This window comes from Paramormyrops kingsleyae, chromosome 2, assembly GCF_048594095.1.
Source record: "Paramormyrops kingsleyae isolate MSU_618 chromosome 2, PKINGS_0.4, whole genome shotgun sequence".
NCBI lineage: Eukaryota > Metazoa > Chordata > Actinopteri > Osteoglossiformes > Mormyridae > Paramormyrops > Paramormyrops kingsleyae.
The window spans coordinates 23,151,948-23,174,975 of NC_132798.1; the positions used below are offsets into that span (position 1 = coordinate 23,151,948).

General features: G+C 43.1%; 1 protein-coding gene across 4 annotated transcripts in view; it reads left to right on the plus strand.

Moving 5' to 3' along the window:
- Positions 1-23,028, plus strand: part of LOC111839238 (prune homolog 2 with BCH domain) — a 67,621-nt gene that overhangs the window by 13,789 nt on the left and 30,804 nt on the right. For all 4 annotated transcript variants that reach the window (XM_072708093.1, XM_023802944.2, XM_023802945.2 and 1 more), the window contains exons 5-8: positions 1,090-1,242; positions 1,533-1,627; positions 16,663-16,821; positions 17,092-21,932. In XM_072708093.1, coding sequence (XP_072564194.1) covers positions 1,090-1,242; positions 1,533-1,627; positions 16,663-16,821; positions 17,092-21,932 — 5,248 coding nt within the window. The remainder of the gene's footprint in view (positions 1-1,089; positions 1,243-1,532; positions 1,628-16,662; positions 16,822-17,091; positions 21,933-23,028) is intronic.

Here is a 23,028-nt window from a genome sequence, read left to right on the forward strand (position 1 = left end):
GTTTCACTAGAACATTTATATTCCGTCATTGGGAAAAAAAACTTAGCAAGCTTTGCAGTTTTAATGACTGTTCCATTTCAAGGTTATCTAGTATATGTTAATGCTAATAGCGTACACTATGAGATAACTAATGACATACAATACAACATTCAACATCAGGTAGTAAAACGATGGCAGAGCGAAGTATCAATACAATGTGGAGCTGTGGATAGAATATAGAGAAGGCTGCGGCAATATTACAGAATTAGCAACTCGCTGTGGAGGCAGCAAGTGTAAAACATTTCATGCCACAGTCTCATTTAAACAAGTAAGACCGGAAACGACGGAGCCGCTCAAGACGGTTTTCTCACACTGGCCCCTGGTGGACATAACTTTTAATCCTCCAGATTGATGTAAACTACACATTCAAGTATGAGCAGCAACACCTCATGTGTAGCCACAGCACACGTAAGCATATGTGTTGCAAGGGTAGAGTGTAGTGCTCCGGGGGAAGCCCGACGCCGGGGCCCAGCCATCAGCATCCTTGGTGCGGAGTTTGGTGATCTCATCTAATGTGATCTAATGGGAATTCTGGGACTGAAGAGAATGCAGCTTCGGGTAGGTTAGACCTCAGGATATTACAGTGATCTTGGCAGCAAAGACTGCCACTGGCTGGAGACTGATGCCGGGCAGGAGAGAAGTACACACAGCTTGTGGGGGGATTCTTCGGAGTTCCTCTGTGAAGGGAAATCTTTGAGGAAATATACTAAAGTTGCAGTCTGCCCGCAAGCTTTGGGAGGCCTGGGTACCTGTGACCAACTGAGAACAATAGCGGCTGTAATTGATACTGATGTTTTGGACCCTTCAGTTATTGACTGAGAGGAGTAATATCCTGTGAAGTCAGCGTGTTTGATTTTTTGTTGAGTTCTTGCTGACGTCTGACTTTTTTCACAGCTGAGAGTGGTCAGTTTTATTCACTTAAGATTTCCATTGTAACTTAGGCCTCTTTTAAATGAAGTTAATGGTTTTACAGAGCACTGTAGAGACTTAATAAGAACTTGCAGTGATATGTGGAATGCAGTGTATCGTTTCCTTAATTTGTCCTTTCAGAAGCCCTCCTGGTGTTGTCCAGGGAGCGCCTAACCAAAGATGGCCGCCTTCCCCCCGCCTGCGAGGAGCTCCTCGGGGAGCTGGAGCGAGGGTGTCCACAGCAGGACCAAGGGGGCCATTCGGGCGGGAGCGCAGCTAGAGGAGACATCCGAGGTGACAGGCAGTCGGGCGTTGGGCAGGACAGCAAACGGCGATTTCCCACAGAATTTTTCAGGCTGTGTGGCAGAAGCTGGTGTTCAAAACACTTCTTGCTGTAGCAGCTCTAAGCTGGGGAGATGTCTGCACTCAACCCAACCGCAGGAGATCTCGGCAGACAGGACAGGTCTCCACATATTTAGCTGGTCGCAGATGTTTGTTTCAGACTGCAAAGTGCTCAGCACAGACCCTCAATGCTGATGCTTTTAACTGACATGTGGTTTGTCTGTGGTTTGTCTGTGGCAAAGGTATAAGCACTGATGAAATCCTCCTGAGGGAGCAGAAGGAGCTGTTGGACGGGGACGTCAAGCTGCTGATCAGCGTGGTGTCCTTGGACCTGGAGGTGAGCTGCGCTGTGTTGGTGGGCGATGTGTGTGCATTGCCCTGGGGGCTACCGGCTGAGTCACCTTGCAGCAGCATTGCTGTCACCGTGCTCCCTGTGGATGATCACTCTCAGGTGACACAAGTGATCCCCCTGCAGGTATGTGTCATCCACCTATCAAGCTGCCGTCTGTCTCTGGGTTCGTGATTCCTTATAATGGCAAATAACTGCCTTTCCTTATTGAACCAATTAAGGGGCTGTGGGCTTTTTGCTGTAATTCTCCATTCAAATATCTGTATATAGCAGTAGAAAGGGAGAAGCACAAACTTGTAAAAAGTCCCTTTTGTGAAAGGTAAAAAAAAAGGATTTTTGCAGCGGTCAGTTTTCAGTAAGTAAATGCCATCTAGTGGTTGATAATGGTACTGCCGTCATACCAGCCTGGTACCGTCTGTAGTATCTAAGGAGAGCACTCTAGCACGACATGCTTTGACGCGATTCGATCCTGTGGGACGATATTCAGTCTGAAGATGGAGCTGAAATCTCCGGGCAGCTGACCACCCCCTCCGTCTGCCCTCTCCTGCACTCAGGCAACAATCCTTCAGCGCCACCATCTCAGAAAACACTCCCTCTGCAACTTCTAATGTCTTTACTCTTTCTCTTTCTTTTTTCTTCTTTTTTTTCCACGAGGATATTTTTCTCCCCCGCTGCCCGGTGTGAGATATTAGGGTATGTGTAAAATAAATGATGTATATAGCTGAAGGGATGCGACCTCCCTAGAACTACCTTGTGTCCAAGGAACATTAAACATGGGTCCTCGTTTAGCGAATAAATAACCATTCAGCGCCGGCGCTCTGTGGACGTCGGTGCATATTTTAGAAGCCTAAGCAGAGAGGCCATTAGGGATTTAATATAAAATAAATCGCCAAGGGGTCTTCTTCCAATGCTTGGCTCACACCTCATGGTGGGTTACTAATGGTCTGAAATGGGCTCAAATGAATCCGTCATATGCATGTCATTTGCAGTATGTATATATTTATATATTATTTTTTAATTGTGTTTGAGAATAACAAAGTAATAAGTACATCATTTTGGGGCCATCTTAAATGCTTTTCAAACTAAATAAATTAGTTTCAATTAACTTGCAATCGGGTGGAGTGAGTGTGTGTGGGGATGTGAGGGAACGACGTGAGCGTGTTCGGAAAGAGTGATTTTGTGAAGAGGGCTGACTGTCGTGGAAGCACTGGCCGTTGTGCTGATGTCCTTTTTGTCTCCTGTACCTGCCTTCCTAAGAGCAATGCGTTGCCGATGCCGATTCGCTTAGTTGTAGTGCAGTCAGAGCCACAAGACCATTGTTGTTGCTGAGAGCCTAACAGACGAGCGTCAGCCCAAGTGGCTTTCAGAATTGTTTATGGTTTCAGTTTCTGACAACAGACTTCACCCTGTGAATAAACAGGGAAGCGTCACCTCTGGGTTTCTCAGTGCCCCTCGTGCGTAATGGTGTCCGCAAATGTATTCGCTGCCTGCAGGTTGTCTTGATGCTGTAGGGTACAATTCTTCTATCTTAAAGAACCTGTCCAATCTAAATTGACTCAACCGATTCATAGCAGTTTCAATATTTAAAGTATTTTGCCACATACTAAGCCATGTATTTCTTCAGGTGTTCTACATCTTCTTAAATAACTTAAAGCACCTTATTTTGTTGCCCCTTATTGTTACCAGAACCTTGAAATATTGCATTTGTAGGCAAGATAAAGACACCGCTTCATTCTGGAGATGAGGAGACCAGTTTCACTTTTTTTGTTTTAAGAAAGATCCTAATGAGCTGTTTGCCATTAAGTTTGTGGGGAGCTAAGCTATGTTTCAGGCAAACTCTCATTTCAACTGTGATTTTTTTTTCTTTTTTCAAATTGACTTGTTGCAATCAACTTTGAAAAACAAACAGAGATTTCCGCTTCTCTTTGGAGTGATTTAGAGGGTTATTCGCCATCTGGAAGCCCCCTGCTCACTCTCCTTCACTCTGCATGCTTAATTAAGTGCAGAGACTGAAATTGTTCTACTCTGTTTGGTTAATTAAACTATTTTCTGAATATTGCATCTTTTTTTTTAGCAGCACATTTTAGATCCCCCAGCCATGTTCATTTATTTATTTATTTGTTTGTTGCAGCCTGGGGTATCTCTATTTTGTCGTTTGTTGTGCAGCCTGTGATTGGAAAAATACTTTGTTAGACTGATTTGGGAAGTGTTTCCAAACAATGGAGTATAATGGCTTACAGTTTTGATGCTTATGATGGTTTTCAATTTGGATGATAAGAAAAGTAAACTCTTGAACCAGACTGGAGAATTTAATTCCGAGCTGCAAGGATGTTATGAACATTCATCCATTATCCAGTCGCTTAACCTTGACAGGGTGCAGCACAGGGATCCACCCTGGGCAGGAAGCCAGTCCATCACAGTGTTAAAAAGATAAATCACGTAAATATAGTTAAATAAGGTAGCATGGTATAGTGCTGCCCATCATTGGAGACACCAGCATCTGGAAATTTAGCTTAAGATTAGTGCAAAACTTATATTCCACTTCACTCGGCCTATTCAAATCAGAGTGCTTCCGAGGGGAATAGCAATTTCGTGGGATGATTGACGGTGCTGGGAAGGCGCCGCTCTCCTCTTGAGGGACAGTTAAGACGCGGTATTAAGCTTTTGAGTTCATGAATATAAGGTACGTTAGCAATATCCATCAAGCAGCACGGCTCTCGTGCCGCATGGCGGATGCGGGTCTCCAGCTGCTCTTCCCGAAACCAAACTTTTGTGTTGGAACAACACATTACTCCTGCATTTAGCCTAATGGAATACAGCAAAGCTACATCACAGCTACCACAGAACGCAGTCATTAGCGAGGGACTTAAAAACATTAGGAGATATATTTTGTGCAATTTACAGTGCACACACACAATGAGGCGGGCACACACAAGTCTGCATTTAACATTTTATTTTTATCAAAGCAGTTTGCCCATGAACTTGTTTTTTTTAAATTGCAGCTACAGTATTCAATGTGAGTATAACCTAACTGAATTTCCTTTTTTTATTCTTCAATAAAAACTAGTTTTTCAAGTTTAATCTTTATCTACATGTATATGCACATTTAGAATAAAAAGTAGAATGAAAATGTTCCAGAAATAAAGGTTGTTCATGCCAGCACAGAATCAGTTGGGATCGCATGATTGTTGCAGCATTGGGTTCATATAAAAACAGGTATTGAAAGTATGCTGTGCAACACTCCTATATGCATAACATACAGCAAATTAAAGAAGGTACATAACTACTCTTTAAGCAACTCCGCAAAAGTCAGATCCACTTAATTCATCTTATACCATTAAATTAATGTTAAACATTTTGTGAGATAAGATAAAAAGATCACTTGGATTCATGATCTGCTGTGGATCATTGCAAATTGCATTCTTAAAGTTTTATTAATTAAGCTTTTTGAAAAGATGGAAGAATTGATTGACAACGGAGCATAGAAAATAAACTATTTGACTGCTGTTATTAGGTTTGTGATAGCATAGGTCATGAATATATACGATAACAGTATACTGCATAATTTGTTACAGTGTAAAGTTTTTTCCCCTAGGGAAAATGATTTGATAAGTGTGTAATGTAATAAGAGTATTTCAATGCACAAAAAATCCATAAGACTCTTAGGGAGCCTCTGGTCTCCGAGTTGTAAAAATGTGGTATTTTGCCCCAGTGGGTTGGCCTTGATGGGTTACACACTCTCTATGCTTCTACCCTGCTTGAGCACTTTGGCACCAGACTGAACTAATTACCTCCATGATTGACCTGACTTGGATTCCTTGCTGAGTACAAGGTTGTTAATGGTCCAAATGGAACTGGAAAACCAGTATATTCTGCCAGGAACCAGTTGGAGTACCACTAGTTCATAGGCTAATGGGGTAGACTGGTAGGAGAAAATGCATCAAATTATTAATTTGGATAAAAAGTGCTGTGATGGGTTGGCAGCCCGTCCTGGGATAGGCTCAGGACCCCCCACAACCCTGAATAGGACAAGCAAGTATGGAAAATTGATGGATGGATGGATGGATGGATAAAAAAGTGTTGATAATTCAGGAATTTAAATTCACAGGCGATCCATCATCTAACAAGTAACCACAAAAAAATGTGTGTGTGTGTGTGTGTGGGGGGGGGGGGGGGGGGCTGGAGCCTATCCTAGGCAGCATAGGGGGACAAGGCTGGGGTCCACCTTAGACAGGATGTCATTCCCTCACGAAACACATACACGGACACTGGGGAATTTAGAGACAGCCATTAACCTAAGTGCATTTCCTGGGAGCATGGTAGGGGATGACAGGAACCTAAGTGCATTTCCTGGGAGCAGAGCATGGTAGGGGATGACAGGAACCTAAGTGCATTTCCTGGGAGCATGGCAGGGAATGACAGGAACCTAAGTGCATTTCCTGGGAGCATGGTAGGGGATGACAGGAACCTAAGTGCATTTCCTGGGAGCATGGCAGGGAATGACAGGAACCTAAGTGCATTTCCTGGGAGCATGGTAGAGAATGACAGGAACCTAAGTGCATTTCCTGGGAGCATGGCAGGGAATGACAGGAACCTAAGTGCATTTCCTGGGAGCATGGTAGGGGATGACAGGAACCTAAGTGCATTTCCTGGGAGCATGGCAGGGAATGACAGGAACCTAAGTGCATTTCCTGGGAGCATGGTAGAGAACGACAGGAACCTAAGTGCATTTCCTGGGAGCATGGCAGGGAATGACAGGAACCTAAGTGCATTTCGTGGGAGCATGGTAGGGAACGACAGGAACCTAAGTGCATTTCCTGGGAGCATGGCAGAGAATGACAGGAACCTAAGTGCATTTCCTGGGAGCATGGCAGGGAATGACAGGAACTTAAGTGCATTTCCTGGGAGCATGGCAGGGAATGACAGGAACCTAAGTGCATTTCCTGGGAGCATGGTAGGGAATGACAGGAACCTAAGTGCATTTCCTGGGAGCATGGTAGGGAATGACAGGAACCTAAGTGCATTTCCTGGGAGCATGGTAGGGAATGACAGGAACCTAAGTGCATTTCCTGGGACAATGGCAGGGAATGACAGGAACCTAACTGCATTTCGTGGGAGCATGGCAGGGAATGACAGGAACCTAAGTGCATTTCCTGGGAGCATGGCAGGGAATGACAGGAACCTGGGCGACAGGGGAAGGGCGTACAAACTGCATGGCTGCTCACTGAGCCACCGTGCCAACTGAGCTACACCTGAGTCGGCGATTGGCCACTGTCAGACATGCTTCAGGAGAACATTTTTACTGTCTACTTGGTTAAAGAACATTTTGTGTCTGTTATCCCTTATACATTTTAATTAGGGGAGGATTATTCCCATAATGAAATTCAGGGAAATAAGGAGCTGTGAGGTGCTGCAATTCACAAGAATGTGTGAGATAAACCTCAAATAAAACATTTGGTTTAAGTCTTTTTTTCTTACACTCTCAATGCATTCTTTTGCACCTCTGGGTATAGTTAGCATAGTAGCAGTGTGCTAACAGGAAGAAGATCAATACCAGGTAATGTGTAGTTTGCATTTTAACACACATTTAAGTGGAATAAATGAAAAGGGATGTTAAAACATAAAAGTATTAGAGGTTGCAGACGTCATGGTCCAGCAATTAGCAAGGCAAACAAAGGTAGGACTCCTGCATGCTGGGAGGTTGATGAACTGTGCAATAAATCCAAGCCTGTTCTTGCCAGATGCGTCATATTAAATGTTACAATATTCATGAGCGTCGTGCACAAATTGTTGACAGTGATGTATGTCGGGGAGGGTTCAGTAGGTAACATTGTCACTGTCTGCTACTGGAGCTGCGCCGCTCGTAGGGAACTGGCCTTCCTGTGGGAAAAGTTTGGCTCTGAGCTCCTGGAGAACATTGTTGTCTTTGAGCTGGATCTTGGTGTTTTGTTCTCTATGTATTCCGTAAATATTCAGCTGTGAATGACTTGATGATGAGTGTGTAATATTGTTGCCTAGTGCCCTTGGGCAATAGCGTATGTTTAAAAAAATATATTTTTTTCCTTATTCTCTCCAGGTTAATAAATAAGATATACAACTTCAACCATTTATATAACCAAATTTACTGGTTTACTGAGTTTAGGAATAAATACAATTTTTCACAACTTATTTGGCTGCCACTAAATACAAATTCCTACATTAAACTTAACAGCTAATAATATATAGTATAATAAAAAATACAGTAGAACTAGTTAATGATTTTTCAGACAACAACAAGTCAAGCATATTACAATGCAAACTGGAAAAATACCCAGGACGTGTTTATTGCAGGATGTGTGCACAGGTCAGTCAAGCTTAATTATTGCTGCCTCTGGTTTCAGTCAGAGTTTATTACAGACTATGACACATCCCCTGCCATTTGGTTTAGAAAGCTGGTGATAATGCACACAGCTAACCCAGTGGTCTCATGTTATAAACATGTCTACTTACTGCTGTGAAACATTGCTAAAATAACCACATACCAAGCTGTATTGGGTTATTTATCCTGTAATTTGTATAAGATACCGCAAGGCTATATTAACAAAATGCGTAAAATTGCTTAAAAATTCCAAAACCTGCACTCTTCATTTTTCACTGCTATCTGAGGACAGAATCTTTTTCAGTCTGTTTGTTATTTGCAATTTGTTAATTGTCATTGTTGTATTTCTGTTCATGTCACAGTGCAGCATCTGCCAAATGAGTTAATGAATTAAGACCTGCAATCTTTTAACAGGCAATGATTAACAGGAACACCAAATTTCCTGAACCGAGTCATGTGGGTAAGAGGAATTATGTCTGTTATTTTAAACATTGTGGTTCTACATCAAGTAAACTCCACTGTACACCACTATAACAATGAAGTGGATGAACCCCGTGTTGTTGAATGTTCTTTTTGTCTCGCTCATGCCGTAGATGATTTCCACGCCAGTCGTGTAGCTCCGTGAGGCCGCGAGGGCTAATGATCTTAGTCATTTGATTTGGAGCCTCCCAGTTTGTTTATGCTAGGCCAGTTTTATCCATACTCTTCGCAAATAATGATCTGTGGTAATTACCAGCCTGGAGAAAAATGTCTAAATGTTTTTCTGATGATGGTGGCTTGGTTAGCAGGTGTTGGGCTGGCCTCCTAGGGACGGAGATTGAAGAGGAGCCCTGTCCCCCCAGTCCTGGGGGCGAGGGTGTTTTGTAAGCACCGCCCCCCCACCACCACCATCCAAGCCCAAAGAAATCCAGTATGCAGGGTCACACTCCTTGGTGGGGGAGCCAGCGTAGCTCAGTTGTGATAGGTGGATACGGCTTCTGTCTGGCCAAGGGTGATGAAGGATAAAATTCATACTTAAACATTGACATTGCACTGCAGAAAAACAGTCAGCGGTTAAAAAAAATGACATTCCCCAAATGGCAATGGTGTTTTTTTTTGCAGGCAGATGCATTTGTAATTTATGTCTGTTTTCAGGACATTTGCCCAAACTGGCTTTTGTGCTTTTATGCCTTATTGCAGAAAATATTAAGGGAGTTTTCTCAGAGACCAATGAAAGTACTTGTCTGTGTGTATAAATAGCTGATCTTTCAGGCTAAAGCCATATGTCATGGTCCAGGCTGTAAGGCCCAAGCCCACAAGGAAGAAAGGGAGAATGATGCCACTAATGGGTGTTTTGACAATTAACATGATTTTTCGGACAGAAGTCACTACATACCCTGTTGTGTAATCTGCCATGATTTGCCACTAAGGACAGATTTTTATTAAAAACAATATTCTTTCCACCGCTTTGAAAAGTTCCACAGAGTTTTCTGGGAACGTCTGCTAAATCACTAGAGGTTTTGTCTAAGTTGCCAGTTCATTTGCCGTAGTCCTACTGCTGAGATCAGAGACAGAAAGATAAATCAAGGGGGCGGTGATGGATTCTTCAGTGTGGTGAGATGAACGCTCGGAAGGCAAAAGAAATCTCAGTATTCTCTGTCTGACAAAAGGGTATGCAAAGAGCCTGAATGGATGAATGGTTGATTAATTTTTGCCAGAAATGTTCTTGACAGCAGGAAATGTGTTTTTGCATTCAGCATGTTTGCTTGGGATTTTTTTTTGCGCAGGGTGTGAATTATGACGCTGAAGTTTGAACCTTAGGCTACTCCGCTATAGGCGGGCAGGTTGTCACGCTCTGAGATGCTGATGAAGATGGGGTTGTCTGTCATGGAATAGATGGGGGGATAGATAGCCCAGGTAGGGTGAGTTTGAAATCATTGAGCGTGCAGTCCTGTTTTGGGCGATGCATGGAAGTACTATAAACACATAGATTAAGACAGAACTAGCTTCAGGCCCACCAGTTCTGCGAATTGTTGCTCTTCCTTTTCATTCCCGGAGTGAACTCTTTATGAAGAACTTCACAATATGCTCAATTGTACTCAGGTCCAAATTGCCTTTCATTGTTCTGAGATGCAAGGAGGGAGATTGCAGGGCTCAAATTTTGGGACCATTTTAGTAATTAGTAAGAGCACAAAGAGAAACTGACTTTCAGATGAAAATGACACCAACCCAACCAACACGTGTGACAAAAGGAATCCTGACAGGCTCAGTGAGGGCAAGCTGACGTAAGGAGAGCTAGTATTTTGAGCCAACCTAACATCTTCAAAAGCTAGATATTTGCAGTTTATATTTGTTACTATAAACAATTAGTTATATTTTGTGTTTTCATGATTGTGATCCCTTATATGCGATGCATTTGAATCATTTATTGCAGAGTACTTAAGCCAGTCTTTAAACTTCGAAGACACCAGTAATTCTTTAGTCTTCTGTGGTGGAGGATGCTGCTAATTTGCTTGTATTCACAACAAATGGCAGACAGACTGCCAGCGCCCCATGCCATCGGAGAGATTTGTGTGCCTCTCAGTCTATTAAATCGTAATTTAAATATGTCATCAAGAGCCGAAGTAGTGTCTGTGACAGTCCGCGTCTTTTAAGTATGTGAGTAATTCCTATTTGCCTCTGCGAGAAAGAAGTCCGGATGACAAGTAATCAGCACCTTCAGGTCTGTGCACGTGCACATCTAAGTTTACGTTTCCCATTTTACTTAATTTTTAATTATGTATATTTTTTTGATCAAGCAGTCCACAGAGAGGCGTCATTACACTCATCAGGATATCAGTGGTGAAAAATGACCTGCTTGCATTTTTGACAGTTGCGTCGGGCCAGATTGATGGAGTCATTGTGACAGGAGCCATATTGCGCTCGCAGTGTGCAGGGAAAGTGCCGTGCAAAGCAGAGGCCCTCTCTCTCTATCCTGTCAGGTTAATATTGACACAGTTTGCGGCGGTGGAGTCAGAAACTGTGCAGTGGGTTTGTGGGGCTTCTGTTCTGGTGGCCCATTAATCATTCGGCACCGCCTCTGGCTTGAGTTCCCATTTCCCGTCGTCTTATTTCCCCAAAGATGCAGCTAATGTGCAGCGTTTATTTCCACACGGGACGTTGCGGAGCGGGTCCGCGTCGACCTGAGGCTAACGATGCTAACAGTGGTGGAGCAGCCTCCTGACTCGCCTGTTGTCTCTCCAGAGAAAAGGCCTGCTTAGCAGTGATGGAGCAGCCTGTGACTCGCCTGTTGTCTCTCCAGAGAGAAGGCCTGCTTAGCGGTGACGGAGCAGCCTGTGACTCGCCTGTTGTCTCTCCAGAGAGAAGGCCTGCATATCAGTGACGGAGCAGCCTGTGACTCGCCTGTTGTCTCTCCAGAGAGGAGGCCTGCTTATCAGTGTCAGAGCAGCCTCCTGACTCGCCTGTTGTCTCTCCAGAGAGAAGGCCTGCTTAGCAGTGACGGAGCAGCCTGTGACTTGCCTGTTGTCTCTCCAGAGAGAAGGCCTGCTTTGCGGTGACGGAGCAGCCTGTGACTCGCCTGTTGTCTCTCCAGAGAGAAGGCCTGCTTATCGGTGACAGAGCAGCCTCCTGACTCGCCTGTTGTCTCTCCAGAGAGAAGGCCGGCTTAGCAGTGACAGAGCAGCCTGTGACTCGCCTGTTGTCTCTCCAGAGAGAAGGCCTGCTTAGCAGTGATGGAGCAACCTGTGACTCCGGCCTCATGGACCTGCCAATTATTAAATAAGCACATCCTTCCAAACCGACTTCCTCATGAAAGCAAAGAACAAATAACGTTTAGATAAATAATATTTCATACTACGGTTGTATGGAAGGTCTGAACAAGAATATTTTCACGGCAGCCATGTTATAAATTCACTGGAATTAGCCAAAGAACTGGTACATAAACTTTTTGCTACAAATACTAGATTGTATCAGATGTTTTATTGACAAAATATATGGTTACGGCATTTTTATATGAGAATCAAAGTCTCATGTTATCTTAAGGAAGATGCTCTTATGAACATTCTTATGAGATTCTGTCCTAGTGACAAGGCAATTTTCATAAATGAAAGTAATTTTGAAGCAACATATAAAAAACAGATTTAGTGTTAAATGGATCATTTCCTGGTAGGCATTCTGTGTTTGTCTGGGTAATTTCTCAGATGCATTTATTTAAATAGTTTGTCATTTTGCACTTTAAGTATATTTCTTATATTTAAAATTCAGGTTTAGCTCCATTATCAAAAGCACTTTAAGAACTTGAAGCTACTAAGCAGTCTCACCATAAACAGCGTTTTAATAAATTTTTGTATTTGTATAGTTTGCTGTCTGAAGTATGATGTCGCAATGCCACAATTAGAAATAAAGGGTTAAAAAATAAACTGCTTTTACTCTTCTGTTAGAAGTTTGAGAAGACTTTTGCAATAATTGTAATATTTAAGCATACAATAACTAATTTTGCAAATGAGATATCCTATTATATTGCTGTTTACCACTTAAAACACAAAAAAACTCCTGTAAACAAAACTATTAATTAATGCATCTGAATGTTCATACATCATTTTTCCTGTCATGAAATTACCATAATATGTGAATTTTAGCTAAGTGCAATGACTTAATCTATGAAACATAAATTACAAAGCTTTCTTTTACTCCATCCTACAGGGTGACAGCTGATTTAAACATTTAACATTCTGCTGCAGAGTATATAAGCAAGAGAACAAAGATATGTTTTATTCAGCATTGTCAGATGTGAATATTTATTTGTGTGCGCAACAATACTTACAGAACACTTATGTCTGTCGCATAAAGTGCCGATCAAGTAATAATGCCTTCTTTTATCTAAGAATTGTTATTTGTACGTGATTATCACGTGTTTCATTGTTCTTGGTTATTTTATTTTGGTAGTACTAGCCTATGTTTCAACTGTGTCATTCAGCTAACAAAATTACTATTGCCACAGGGAACTGTCAGTCAAAATGTATCACTTTCTAGTCATCAGTTGAACACAATTAATGATCATAATGATATTAATTATCAATGTAATGATTTGATGGACTTTGGGGAATTTGCAGGAGTGCTATAGTATTTCAAGCTGTATAATAACCCCTTTAAACAGAATAATCAAACCTAAACAGCAACCTACAATAGTGTTTTTGTGATGCAAAAATATAAAATGTACCTTAAAAATAACTGTACAGTATTATGGAAAAAGTTATTGGCTTCTGATTGTTCAGTTTTTTCTTCTACTGAAAGTCTCAAAGAGTTTCAAAATGCCTTCACCACCGAACAAGTTTTTTTTTTTATCTCACCGCTCCGCATGATCAGCATTCCTCAAGTCATGACAGAAGTAATATGGTGTATATTTCATTCGCCTGGAAATAACAAATCATATTTGCTGTGGCTGGGCAAACCAGTCATTTGTTAGGTGCCTGGCAGATGGAGGGAGAGGGGAGAGGGGACCTGTGTGTACAATGGCATGGAGATGCTGATAAACTGCTGTTTATTCAGCGACAACAACAGAGCCTGGCAGCAGCGATCTCCATGGCGATGCACAGCATCCCGGCCTGGCTCGCAAACAGCCGCACGTAATCAAGCGCACAGGCCGTCTTCGTGAGATTAGTCAGAGCTCTCCGTTCCTCCGCAGAAACATTAGGCTGTTTGTGACCCCTCCACCCCTGAGGAAACTGGGGGAAAAGCTGTTTTCAGTTTCTTCAAATTTGTCAGGAACTTTTCGGTGCTGTTTTGGCAGGGCGGGTGTTATTGTGATACTCTGCATGCCTAGCTTTGGGTGTTAAGTTTCTTTGGGGGAGGCACAGTGGGTAGCCTCACATTTTGGGGGCTGGGGGTTCTAATCCTGGCCACCCCAGCTCTGTATGAGGTTGTGGGTTTGCATATTCTTACTGTGCTGCATAGTTATGCAGTTCAGTGAACTGGTATCTCTAAATAGTCCATAGTGTTTATGTATGTGTGTGTGTGTGTGTGTGTGTGTGTGTGTGTGTACCCAGGGGTACATTGGCATAATGTCCATAGTGTCCCCTGACCTGTGCCACCTAAGATAGGCTCCAGACCCTGAGTGTGTGTGGGAATTTTTGCCCATTCATCCAGAAGAGCATTTGTGAGGTCAGGCTCTGGTGTTGGATGTGAAGGCCTGGCTTGCAATGTTCGTTCTAGTTCATCCCAGACATGTTTGATGGGCTTGAGGTCAGGTCACTGTGCAGGCTCGTCAAGATCTTCTACACCAAACTCACCCAACCATGTTTTTATGGGCCTTGCTTTGTGCACTGGGGCACAGTCATGCTAGAACAAAAAAGGCCCTTCCCCAAACTGTCCCCACAAATTTTTTACCAATTTTAACCAGGAAGCACAGAATTGTGTAAAATGTCTTTGCATGCTGAAACATTAAGAGTTCCCGTCACTGGAACTAAGAGGCCTAGTCCAACCCCCGAAAAACCATTATCCTTCTGCCACAATGCAGTCAGTCAGGTAACATTCTCCTGGCATCTTCCAAATCCACACTCATCCATCAGACCCCCAGACAGAGAAGTGTGATTCGTCACTCCACAGAACCCATGTCCACTGCCTCAGAGTCCAGTGGCAGCGTGCTTTTCACCACTCCAACCGATGCTTGGCATTGTGCTTGGTGATGTGACACTTGCATGCAGCTGCTCATCTATGAATAATGTCAGAGGAAGTTTGGAACTCTGCAGTTATTGAGTCAACAGAGCGTTGGTGACTTTTACACACTATTCACCTCAGCACTCGGCGACCCTGTTCTGTTACTTTACGTGGCTGAGTTTCTGTTGTTCCTAAGCGCTTTACACTTTGCAATAATACCACTTACAGTTGTCCAAGGAATATCTAGCAGGGAAGAAATTTTACAAACTAATTTATTGTGAAGGTGGGATCCTATGACAGTAGTACGATGTAACTTCCAAAGTACTCTGAGAATTAAAACCCTATATTCTTCTACTTAATAAAGGTATTAGTCTAGCTTATTTCCCTCAGTCAATTTGTTCCGTTCCAAAATAAATTACAGTTATATTGTATTTCCATGTAACAAATGAAGTGGATTTCTGAATCAAGTTCATCAGTATGTTTTATGTGATTATGAACTTGGAGCAGTTTTCCTGACTATAGAGCACACTGCTGGGGACAGTAAAGGCAGGGGGCAGTTGGAGGTATAATTGTGAAAGAGGATCAGGGGCGAGTAGGAGGTTTAACTGTGAAAGAGGATCAGGGGCGAGTAGGAGGTTTAACTGTGAAAGAGGATCAGGGGCGAGTTTGCCTGTTAAGTGCTGTAAGATGCTGGATACTGTTACTGATGCCTGCATGGCTCAGCCTTCAGTATCCAGTTAGTAGCACTGGTTCAGCAGTTTCTAGCCACTTTGCCCTCAGGACCACCAGCTTACTTGGAATCAGTCCTACAGCCCATGATGCTCAGTGTTGCTGTACTTGCTTCCCCATTAAGAGCATTAAGTATCTGTGGAAGTGCGCCAGCTAGCAGTTAATGCTGCATTCAAAGTATGGCCAACACTGTTGGAAAAAGACATTTAATATGGTCTGGGGAAGCAAAAAGTTATTGAGATGTTTCAAGGCGTTGAGCCTGGCATGTTGTGAGAGAGCAGCTTTATATTTTTATTAAATAAAAGTGATACAAATTTGCTGCCCTTATGCATGTTGGTGTTTATTGGTGCCCTGCCTTGACCTTCCACTTAGTAATGCATGTATACCACACGGAAAAACACGTCTAAGGACAAGCAAGCCACACCAGCCTCTACTGTATCTTTCACAAGGTCTCCTCCTCCTAAAATAGCCTCATTACTCCAACCAGGGAGGTGTAGTGGGCCCCTCTGAGGGAACAGGTGGTGCTGAGCAGGAAAAGCACCCCCCAGTAGCGCTTAGCTCCGAAGCGTCTCCCCAGGTGTGGCTGGCTGCGGGGGCCCGCCGCTCTCGCCATTAAGACAGACTGCGCCAGAGCAGCGTGCTTCCCGAGCAGATTATAGGGGCAATGAGACGAGGCGTGGTTAATTGGCGGGCATGCCGGCGTAATGAATGCGCCGTCTGTGCCCTCTACGTCAGGAGGCCTGCCCCCACCGCGGCTCTCTGAGTCCGCCTCGCGGTGCCTGCCTGCTCTGCACAGGGCCGCCCGGGCTCATCCACACATTTGTTGTGTTATTATTTACTGGGTTGCGGTTGACACGAGTGCAAAATGGCTTATGGAGTGAAAAATTCAGTTGACAAAGGCGAGAGGCACAAGCGGCGCGAATAGCAGCGGGGTTCGGCACCAGCCGTCCAGACGACGTTACTAATGGTTTGGGACAGTACTCTGTCTGGGTGGTGATTGAGGGGCACCGCCGCAGACAGCACCAGCACCCTGGAAGGTTCCAGAGCTGAGCACAGATCACCGGCGCTGGTGAAGGTGGCATCTCTCCGTGCCTGGTTTTGATGAGTTGCCTCTGCTTTAATGCCTTATTTTTAGGTTAACTGGCGTTTTATGTATATAAGTATTTATTGGTACTGTACAAATGCTTGAATTAATTTAATTAAGGATTAAACTAGATTTTTCTCCATTATGACCTGGTTAAAATTTTTAAGTCCATAAAAATTGTACACACATTAATGAATATAGCCATTGTTTGTTTTTTAGGACTACAGTACCCATCCAAGTGTCATTTGGGATTTGAAGTCATTTTGTGATCGCCATGGTTACCAGGGGCTTGTTCTGGTGTCATCTACCCTATATGAAGTACATCATCAGTGTCAACAGGTGGCAGTGTACTCTACGAACAAGGATATTTTCAGCCAGGTAGACAAATCACATTTCGAAAAATATGCTTGTATGGATATGACATATAACTCTATTATACACCATTGACTTTTATCAGTTCTTTACAAGGAATTATGGAAAAAATTACATTTCTGTTATTTGCAAAAATATTGCAATTTTTTAGCTTGCTTATATTATTTAATATTCATTTATACACAGAAAGATAAAAGTATTATGGGATATATGGAGAGATTTAGAGACGTTTTACATTTTTTTGTGACTTTTGCAGTTTGACTGTTTTTATTGCAGATTTGCTGCGAGTTGGAGGAAGCCAATATCTCCAGCCTGGACGTGGAGCCGCTCAGCTGCACACTACATGCACTTCAGCTGTATAGGTGCAGGAACACAGCAGTCTACACCGAACAGGTGGTCATGCTCGTCAAGGAGTTCCTGGAAAGGAGGCAGCGCTCGTTGGCTCAGAACAGTCGGACATCATCCACCGAAGGCGTCGCCGGCAGCGCGCCCCTCTCCCAGGGCTCCTCCGGCATCATGGACATGTACAGCTCCGACGCCGAGCCCGCCTCCACCATCTCCATCCACTCCCCGGAGAACCCCGCTGAGCTGAGTGAGCCGCAGCCAGCCTTCGGGGAAGGGGGCCCCGAGCTGCTGAGCCCCGACAGCGGCATGGCCACGGTGCGCAGTAGCCGCTCCTCCAAAGAGAGCTCGGTGTTCCTCAGCGACGACAGTCCCATGGGAGAGACGACTGGGTTCTTCCAGAACCCAGCTCTCGGCCTGTGCGTGGTCGCCACTGCTGTAGATCAAGGCGCACAAGAACACAGGCCCTCTGTGAGAAATAAAAGTGACAACTTTGACCTTCTTAGTTTAGATCCCATGCACGATTGCAGCAGCTCTCCTCCAGATGACGATGTCAAACTTTGTGGTGCTACCAAAGAACACATGGCTTCCAGCCTGTTAGAAGATGATGAGTTGAGTCTTATAGATTTCTATGATTCTGATGGACAGAGAGTAAGTGATGGAAGCTATTTGTCAGAGGATAGATTTACCTTGCCTTGTATGGAGCAGTCTGGGAGTGATGGCTCAGATACCAGAATCCCACCCACACCCATGAACAGTTTTGTTGAAACCTCACCTCTTAGTCATGGACTGCCAAAGTTCTTTTCTGAAGATATCATGGAGAAAATCAATGGAATTGTAAACAAAGAGAGTGTCTCATCATCTGATCCCTGGGATGACCTTATGTCAGACACCAAGGGGTCAACTTCAGATGATGCTATTATATGGAGTCTAGCAGAAGTGAGAGATATTGGTGAGAAAAGTCCAGATATTGGCCTGAACAGTAGGATGGAACTAAAGGGGACTGGAGGGAGAGAAAAGGAAGAATATCTAATAAAGGAGGGCAGCCAGTCAAGTGACTCACTCCTCTGGTCTCCTCCTGCTATGAAAGATGCATTAGATGTATTTGAATGGAACGTGGATGTATCAGACTCCAACCAAGCCACAACTCAACATGAACAGGTATCTGACGTAACATTAGCCAACACGTTAATTCAGCAAGTTATATGTAATTCATGTGATGACCTTAACAGTGACACACTGGAAGCAAATGAATCCATGGCCATATCCTCAAAACCTGGAGTTCATATAGAGAATAATGATAATGGCAAAGACCCACATTATACATGCTCAGAGGGTACTAATTCAGAAATATTATTTGTGCAAAATGATTCAAGCTGTACTGAGAGCACCAAAAACGTTTGTTTGGTCTCAGACATTACAAATGATTTCCATTTAAAAGCAAACCTACAATTAATAGAAAAGAAAGACTGTCTGTCCTACAGTGACAGTGTGATTGCATCTAGATCAGAGGGTCTCTCTGCAGATTATGATCTCTCACTGATAGAACTAAATGAAACAGAAGTATCATCATTAACTAACAAAGAAATAGACCTGATGCATGTGGACAGAGACTTTTCACTTCTTAAATTACGAAGCCAGCTCACTGAGTCACCGGGCGACTTAACTGTTTCTCACAAGAATGCAAACGAAAGTATTGGGGAATCACAAGAAAAAAGCTCATTGCTTTTAGAGGATCTTTTCCTGCAGAAAATCGAAAATGAACCCCCTAATGAAAAGGACCCAAGTCCAGACACCTCCAGTACATGGAACCCCTTTGTTCAAACAGTTCCACCAGCTGAAGAGTACAATAGCTGGGTCCCGAACATAGGTGTCTCAGACATGTGGAGTTCAGGAAGCCTTGGTGATATTCAGTCAGTCCCAGTGGGTGAAGAGAAGTATGTTCCATTTTTTAATACAGAAGGGTCATCAGTGGTTGAAAAGCCAAGAACAATGGAAGCACAAACGAAATTCACGCCAGAAACCTGCAAAGGGGGTGGACCCCCTGGGTCAGATATTGACCCTTCTTCTGTTGAGAATGGAATCCAGACATCCTGCGCCATTTTTAATCTGGAGTCACTTGATATGTGGAACACAACTATTTGTGATGATTCACAGTCAACTGTCACAAGTCCTGAAACAGCTGACCACTCAGAGGCATCTGAGCAGTGCAGTGGTCGCGCCCAGGGAGACTCCATGGACTGTCTTTCTCAGGATATCCACCGAAGCATGGAAATGTGGAACACCACAATACAAGAGGACACCCAGTCTGCTAGTCCTCAAACAAGAGATGACGGCATAGAAGTAGGATCATGTGAAACACCTTTCAGAAATGACTCGCAGGAAGGCCATGAGGACACAGACATAGGAAGTTCTAAGGACACAGAAAATATTCAGTCTGGGCATTGGAGCTGGAGTAAAACTAGCACAGATATCTATGGCCCAGAAAGTCAGAAGGAGTCAAAAACAACAAATTATATTCCGGATTCCCAAATTCTGTCAGTTGGTAGGTCATTGAATGAGACATCAGCTAGGTCTGATCGAGCTGCTGGACTGTTACAAGAAAACAGCATTGATGGTGGCCAACGCCACATTTTCAATGAGCTAACATTAGACACCAAAACCGACATAATACTAAAAATGGATAATAAGAACATATACAAACAAACGGAGCTGGATCAGGTTAATGATTTTGAACATAGACAGAAATTTCTAGATCATCAGTCATCGGAGAAGAACCTTCACACTATACCCATCACTAAACAAATGGTGAAATCAGTATCACAGTATGACAATGTAGACCCTGAAGTTCAGTGGGATCAAGCCTCCCCAAACTTCATGACTTATCAGGAGACAAACACACTCACTGAAACATCATCACAAATAGAAGATCAGTCAACATTTACAGAAGAATGTAGACATGATGCAGCATCTACTGAGCTAACCTTTTATTTTGGGCCAGGTTTACTTCATGATAGAGATGGTTGTGCTCCGGAAACTGAGAGGGTCTTTCCAGTACATACTAGGGAGACAGCTTATGGGAAATATCAGGTAGAACGAGCCAAGGAAACTGATCACAGAAACCTGGATTTCTCGACTCCACAGAGACATTTACATTCTTCAAAGGATAAGGTAGTTCCTCAAATTGAAATATGTGATAATTCGCAAACAGAAACACTTTTCATTAATGACCTAAACCAACAAAAAGAAGACATTTTCAAAAATGCAACAAAGTTCCCATCTAATTTGTGTCCCGCTGACAGCACAGATGATGAAAAAACCACAAGGCAAGAGCCAAGTCATCATATGAGAAATGGATCTCTCACATTATTGGGGGTTGAAGGGGAAGGTCACATATCCAAACCTGTCAGCAGCCCTGAATCAGGAAGAAACATGTCAGATGGTAGTTGGGTGGATAGTGAATATGAAAATGATGTTGAATCGATGGAGGAAACAAGCCACTTCTCACCATTTATACTTTTGGATGATTCACTCCACTCAGATAGCAGCATGTTTCCATTAAACCAGGTAGATGATTCTGTCACAAGTGACCTTCCAAGTGCTGATGGGGCAGCGTACCTTAGCAAGGAGAACAACAAGTCCTCCAACTGTAGTGACTTCTTGTCTGTTGAGGAATTAGAAATCTCAGAGTTGCTAGAATATCCAAATATCTGCACTCGAGAATCTGAAGATATCTTCTTGGCTACTCCCACACAAGTAGATGAACATCCACACATGGCTTGTATTGACTCTGAGACCAGAGCAGTTGCCCTAGAGGCAATGAGCCCTACATTGTGGGATACAGACTCACTGGACAGAAAGCAAGACAGCTCTGAACGCCTGCAACTTGAGAGCCGAGACGATGTGAGATCTTTCTCAGACGGGGATTCCTCTGGGTTGGAGATGGAGTATATTATTGTTTTGGGGCAAGGGACAGTCCAGGAAGGTGATGGAAAAAGCAGAACAGAAAACATTACTCCAGATCTATTAAGCAGTCTAGTAGATATAAATAAACCTTGCACAAAGGATGCACATGTAAAAAATACCTGCCAAAGGGATACAAATGTAAAAAGTTCAGAAATAAATGCAGAGTTCCAGCTAAACACCAACTTCCCCAACCACTGTGAAGAACCTGCAGATGTGAAAAGCAGTGCTTCAGTCAAGGACACATTTACTCGTTTTAAAGCCAAAGATGACGTTTATGTCCGGTCACAGATTTCGCTGGAAGATTCGGATGATGAGGGGCGATCTACTCTAGGAACCCAGGGGTGGACACTGCTGGATAGGCAGAAAAAGCTGGTGGATTCCCCTGAAGAAAGCTCTGCAATAACTGATAGCCCTCTAGGTGGTTCAGGGGGGATTATAAAGGATATGGACTCACCATTGGCCAGCAATGCCAGGAAAGGAGCAGATGGCATCTTTTTGCATTTCACAGGCTCTGACATCAACTGTGTGGTTCATGAGAGAGAGAAGCAAAATATCATCCATGGCTTTAGCCAACACACTCATTTGGCTCAGCCACCTCCAGTGGGCATAATCCCAGTGCCAATGAACGTGAAATCAGTTGGAAGGAATAGAGAACCTGAATGCACAGTTGGGGATCAGATCTATAAAGATTATGAGGAAGTCATAGCAGAGCAGCTAATAGATCAGGAAGACGTAGCCGAAGTGATGAGGGAGAAGACAGGGAGTTCTTCTGCAGGAATTCTGCAGGCTGCTGGCTTCAGGGGCTTCAGGTGAGATTACCTGCTTCATTACTGTCTACCTGCCCACCTCAATGTAGCACCATTGTTGTCAGTGTGCATTGTTCTTTAAATAAAGCTTTTTAGCGTGGTTTTTAAAAATTGAGTGACAGGGTATGAATCTACCTAATGAAACAGAACCATTAAGTCAAACTTTTGACCTAAAAACCAATTCATGCAGATTTATCTGACTAGTCCTCATTAATATTGATAATTAGCATTTGTGAACAGATTTGTAAGTGCTTTTATTTGAAGTGACAAGCAAACAAAACACATCACTTTACCTTGGAATGTTCTATTTCGTAATGTAAATCTGGACTACTTTCCCAATTAATTTTACTATGAAATATTGCTAACAAAACGTCATACCTCCTTTCTAATCACTGTTCTTCCGTAATGATAAATTTTAGATGAGGCTCCAAAATGTTCTGGAGGATTTGGTTTATAATTATTATATTTATGGAAATATCTGCTTTAAAAGGGCGAGCCATGGGCCTTTGAGGAAGCAGAACAAAGCGTTAGGTTCTGTTCTCCTCAGGCCTTTGCGATTTGCTGCCTGGAGGTTTTGAATATTCAGATACAGGGTAACAGTTTGTTCAGGTTCCCATGGAAGGATCCATCCCTGGGATTGGCAGAGAGGATGTTGTTTGGAGCTCCAGGGAAGCTTGCTGGCGTGGCCGTTTATGCTTCATTAATTATGCATTAAATGCCTCATTACCGTTCAGTATTTACATGAACTAATTAAGTGTTTCCCCTGTTTTCATATATTCTGGGAATTTAAGAAAAACATTGAGAATGTTTATACAACAAAAATGTTTGGCTTGTTAATCTTCTTGCTATCATTATGGTGTGCTCTTATTTTCCTGTACCTCATGGTTATGGTCTTTATTATTTTCATAGCCCTGTTTTAGTTGGTTTACTTGCTACTCTGCCATGTTGTAGTTCAATTCTGTCATTTTTTTTAAGTAAACTGCTACTGTTGTCCCAAAGAGAAATTCATTAAGGTATTATTTTCTCAAGATTTGTATACCAAATTAACATGTTAAAGTGATATTCAGTGTATTTAATTAATCAAATCCTAGCACTACTG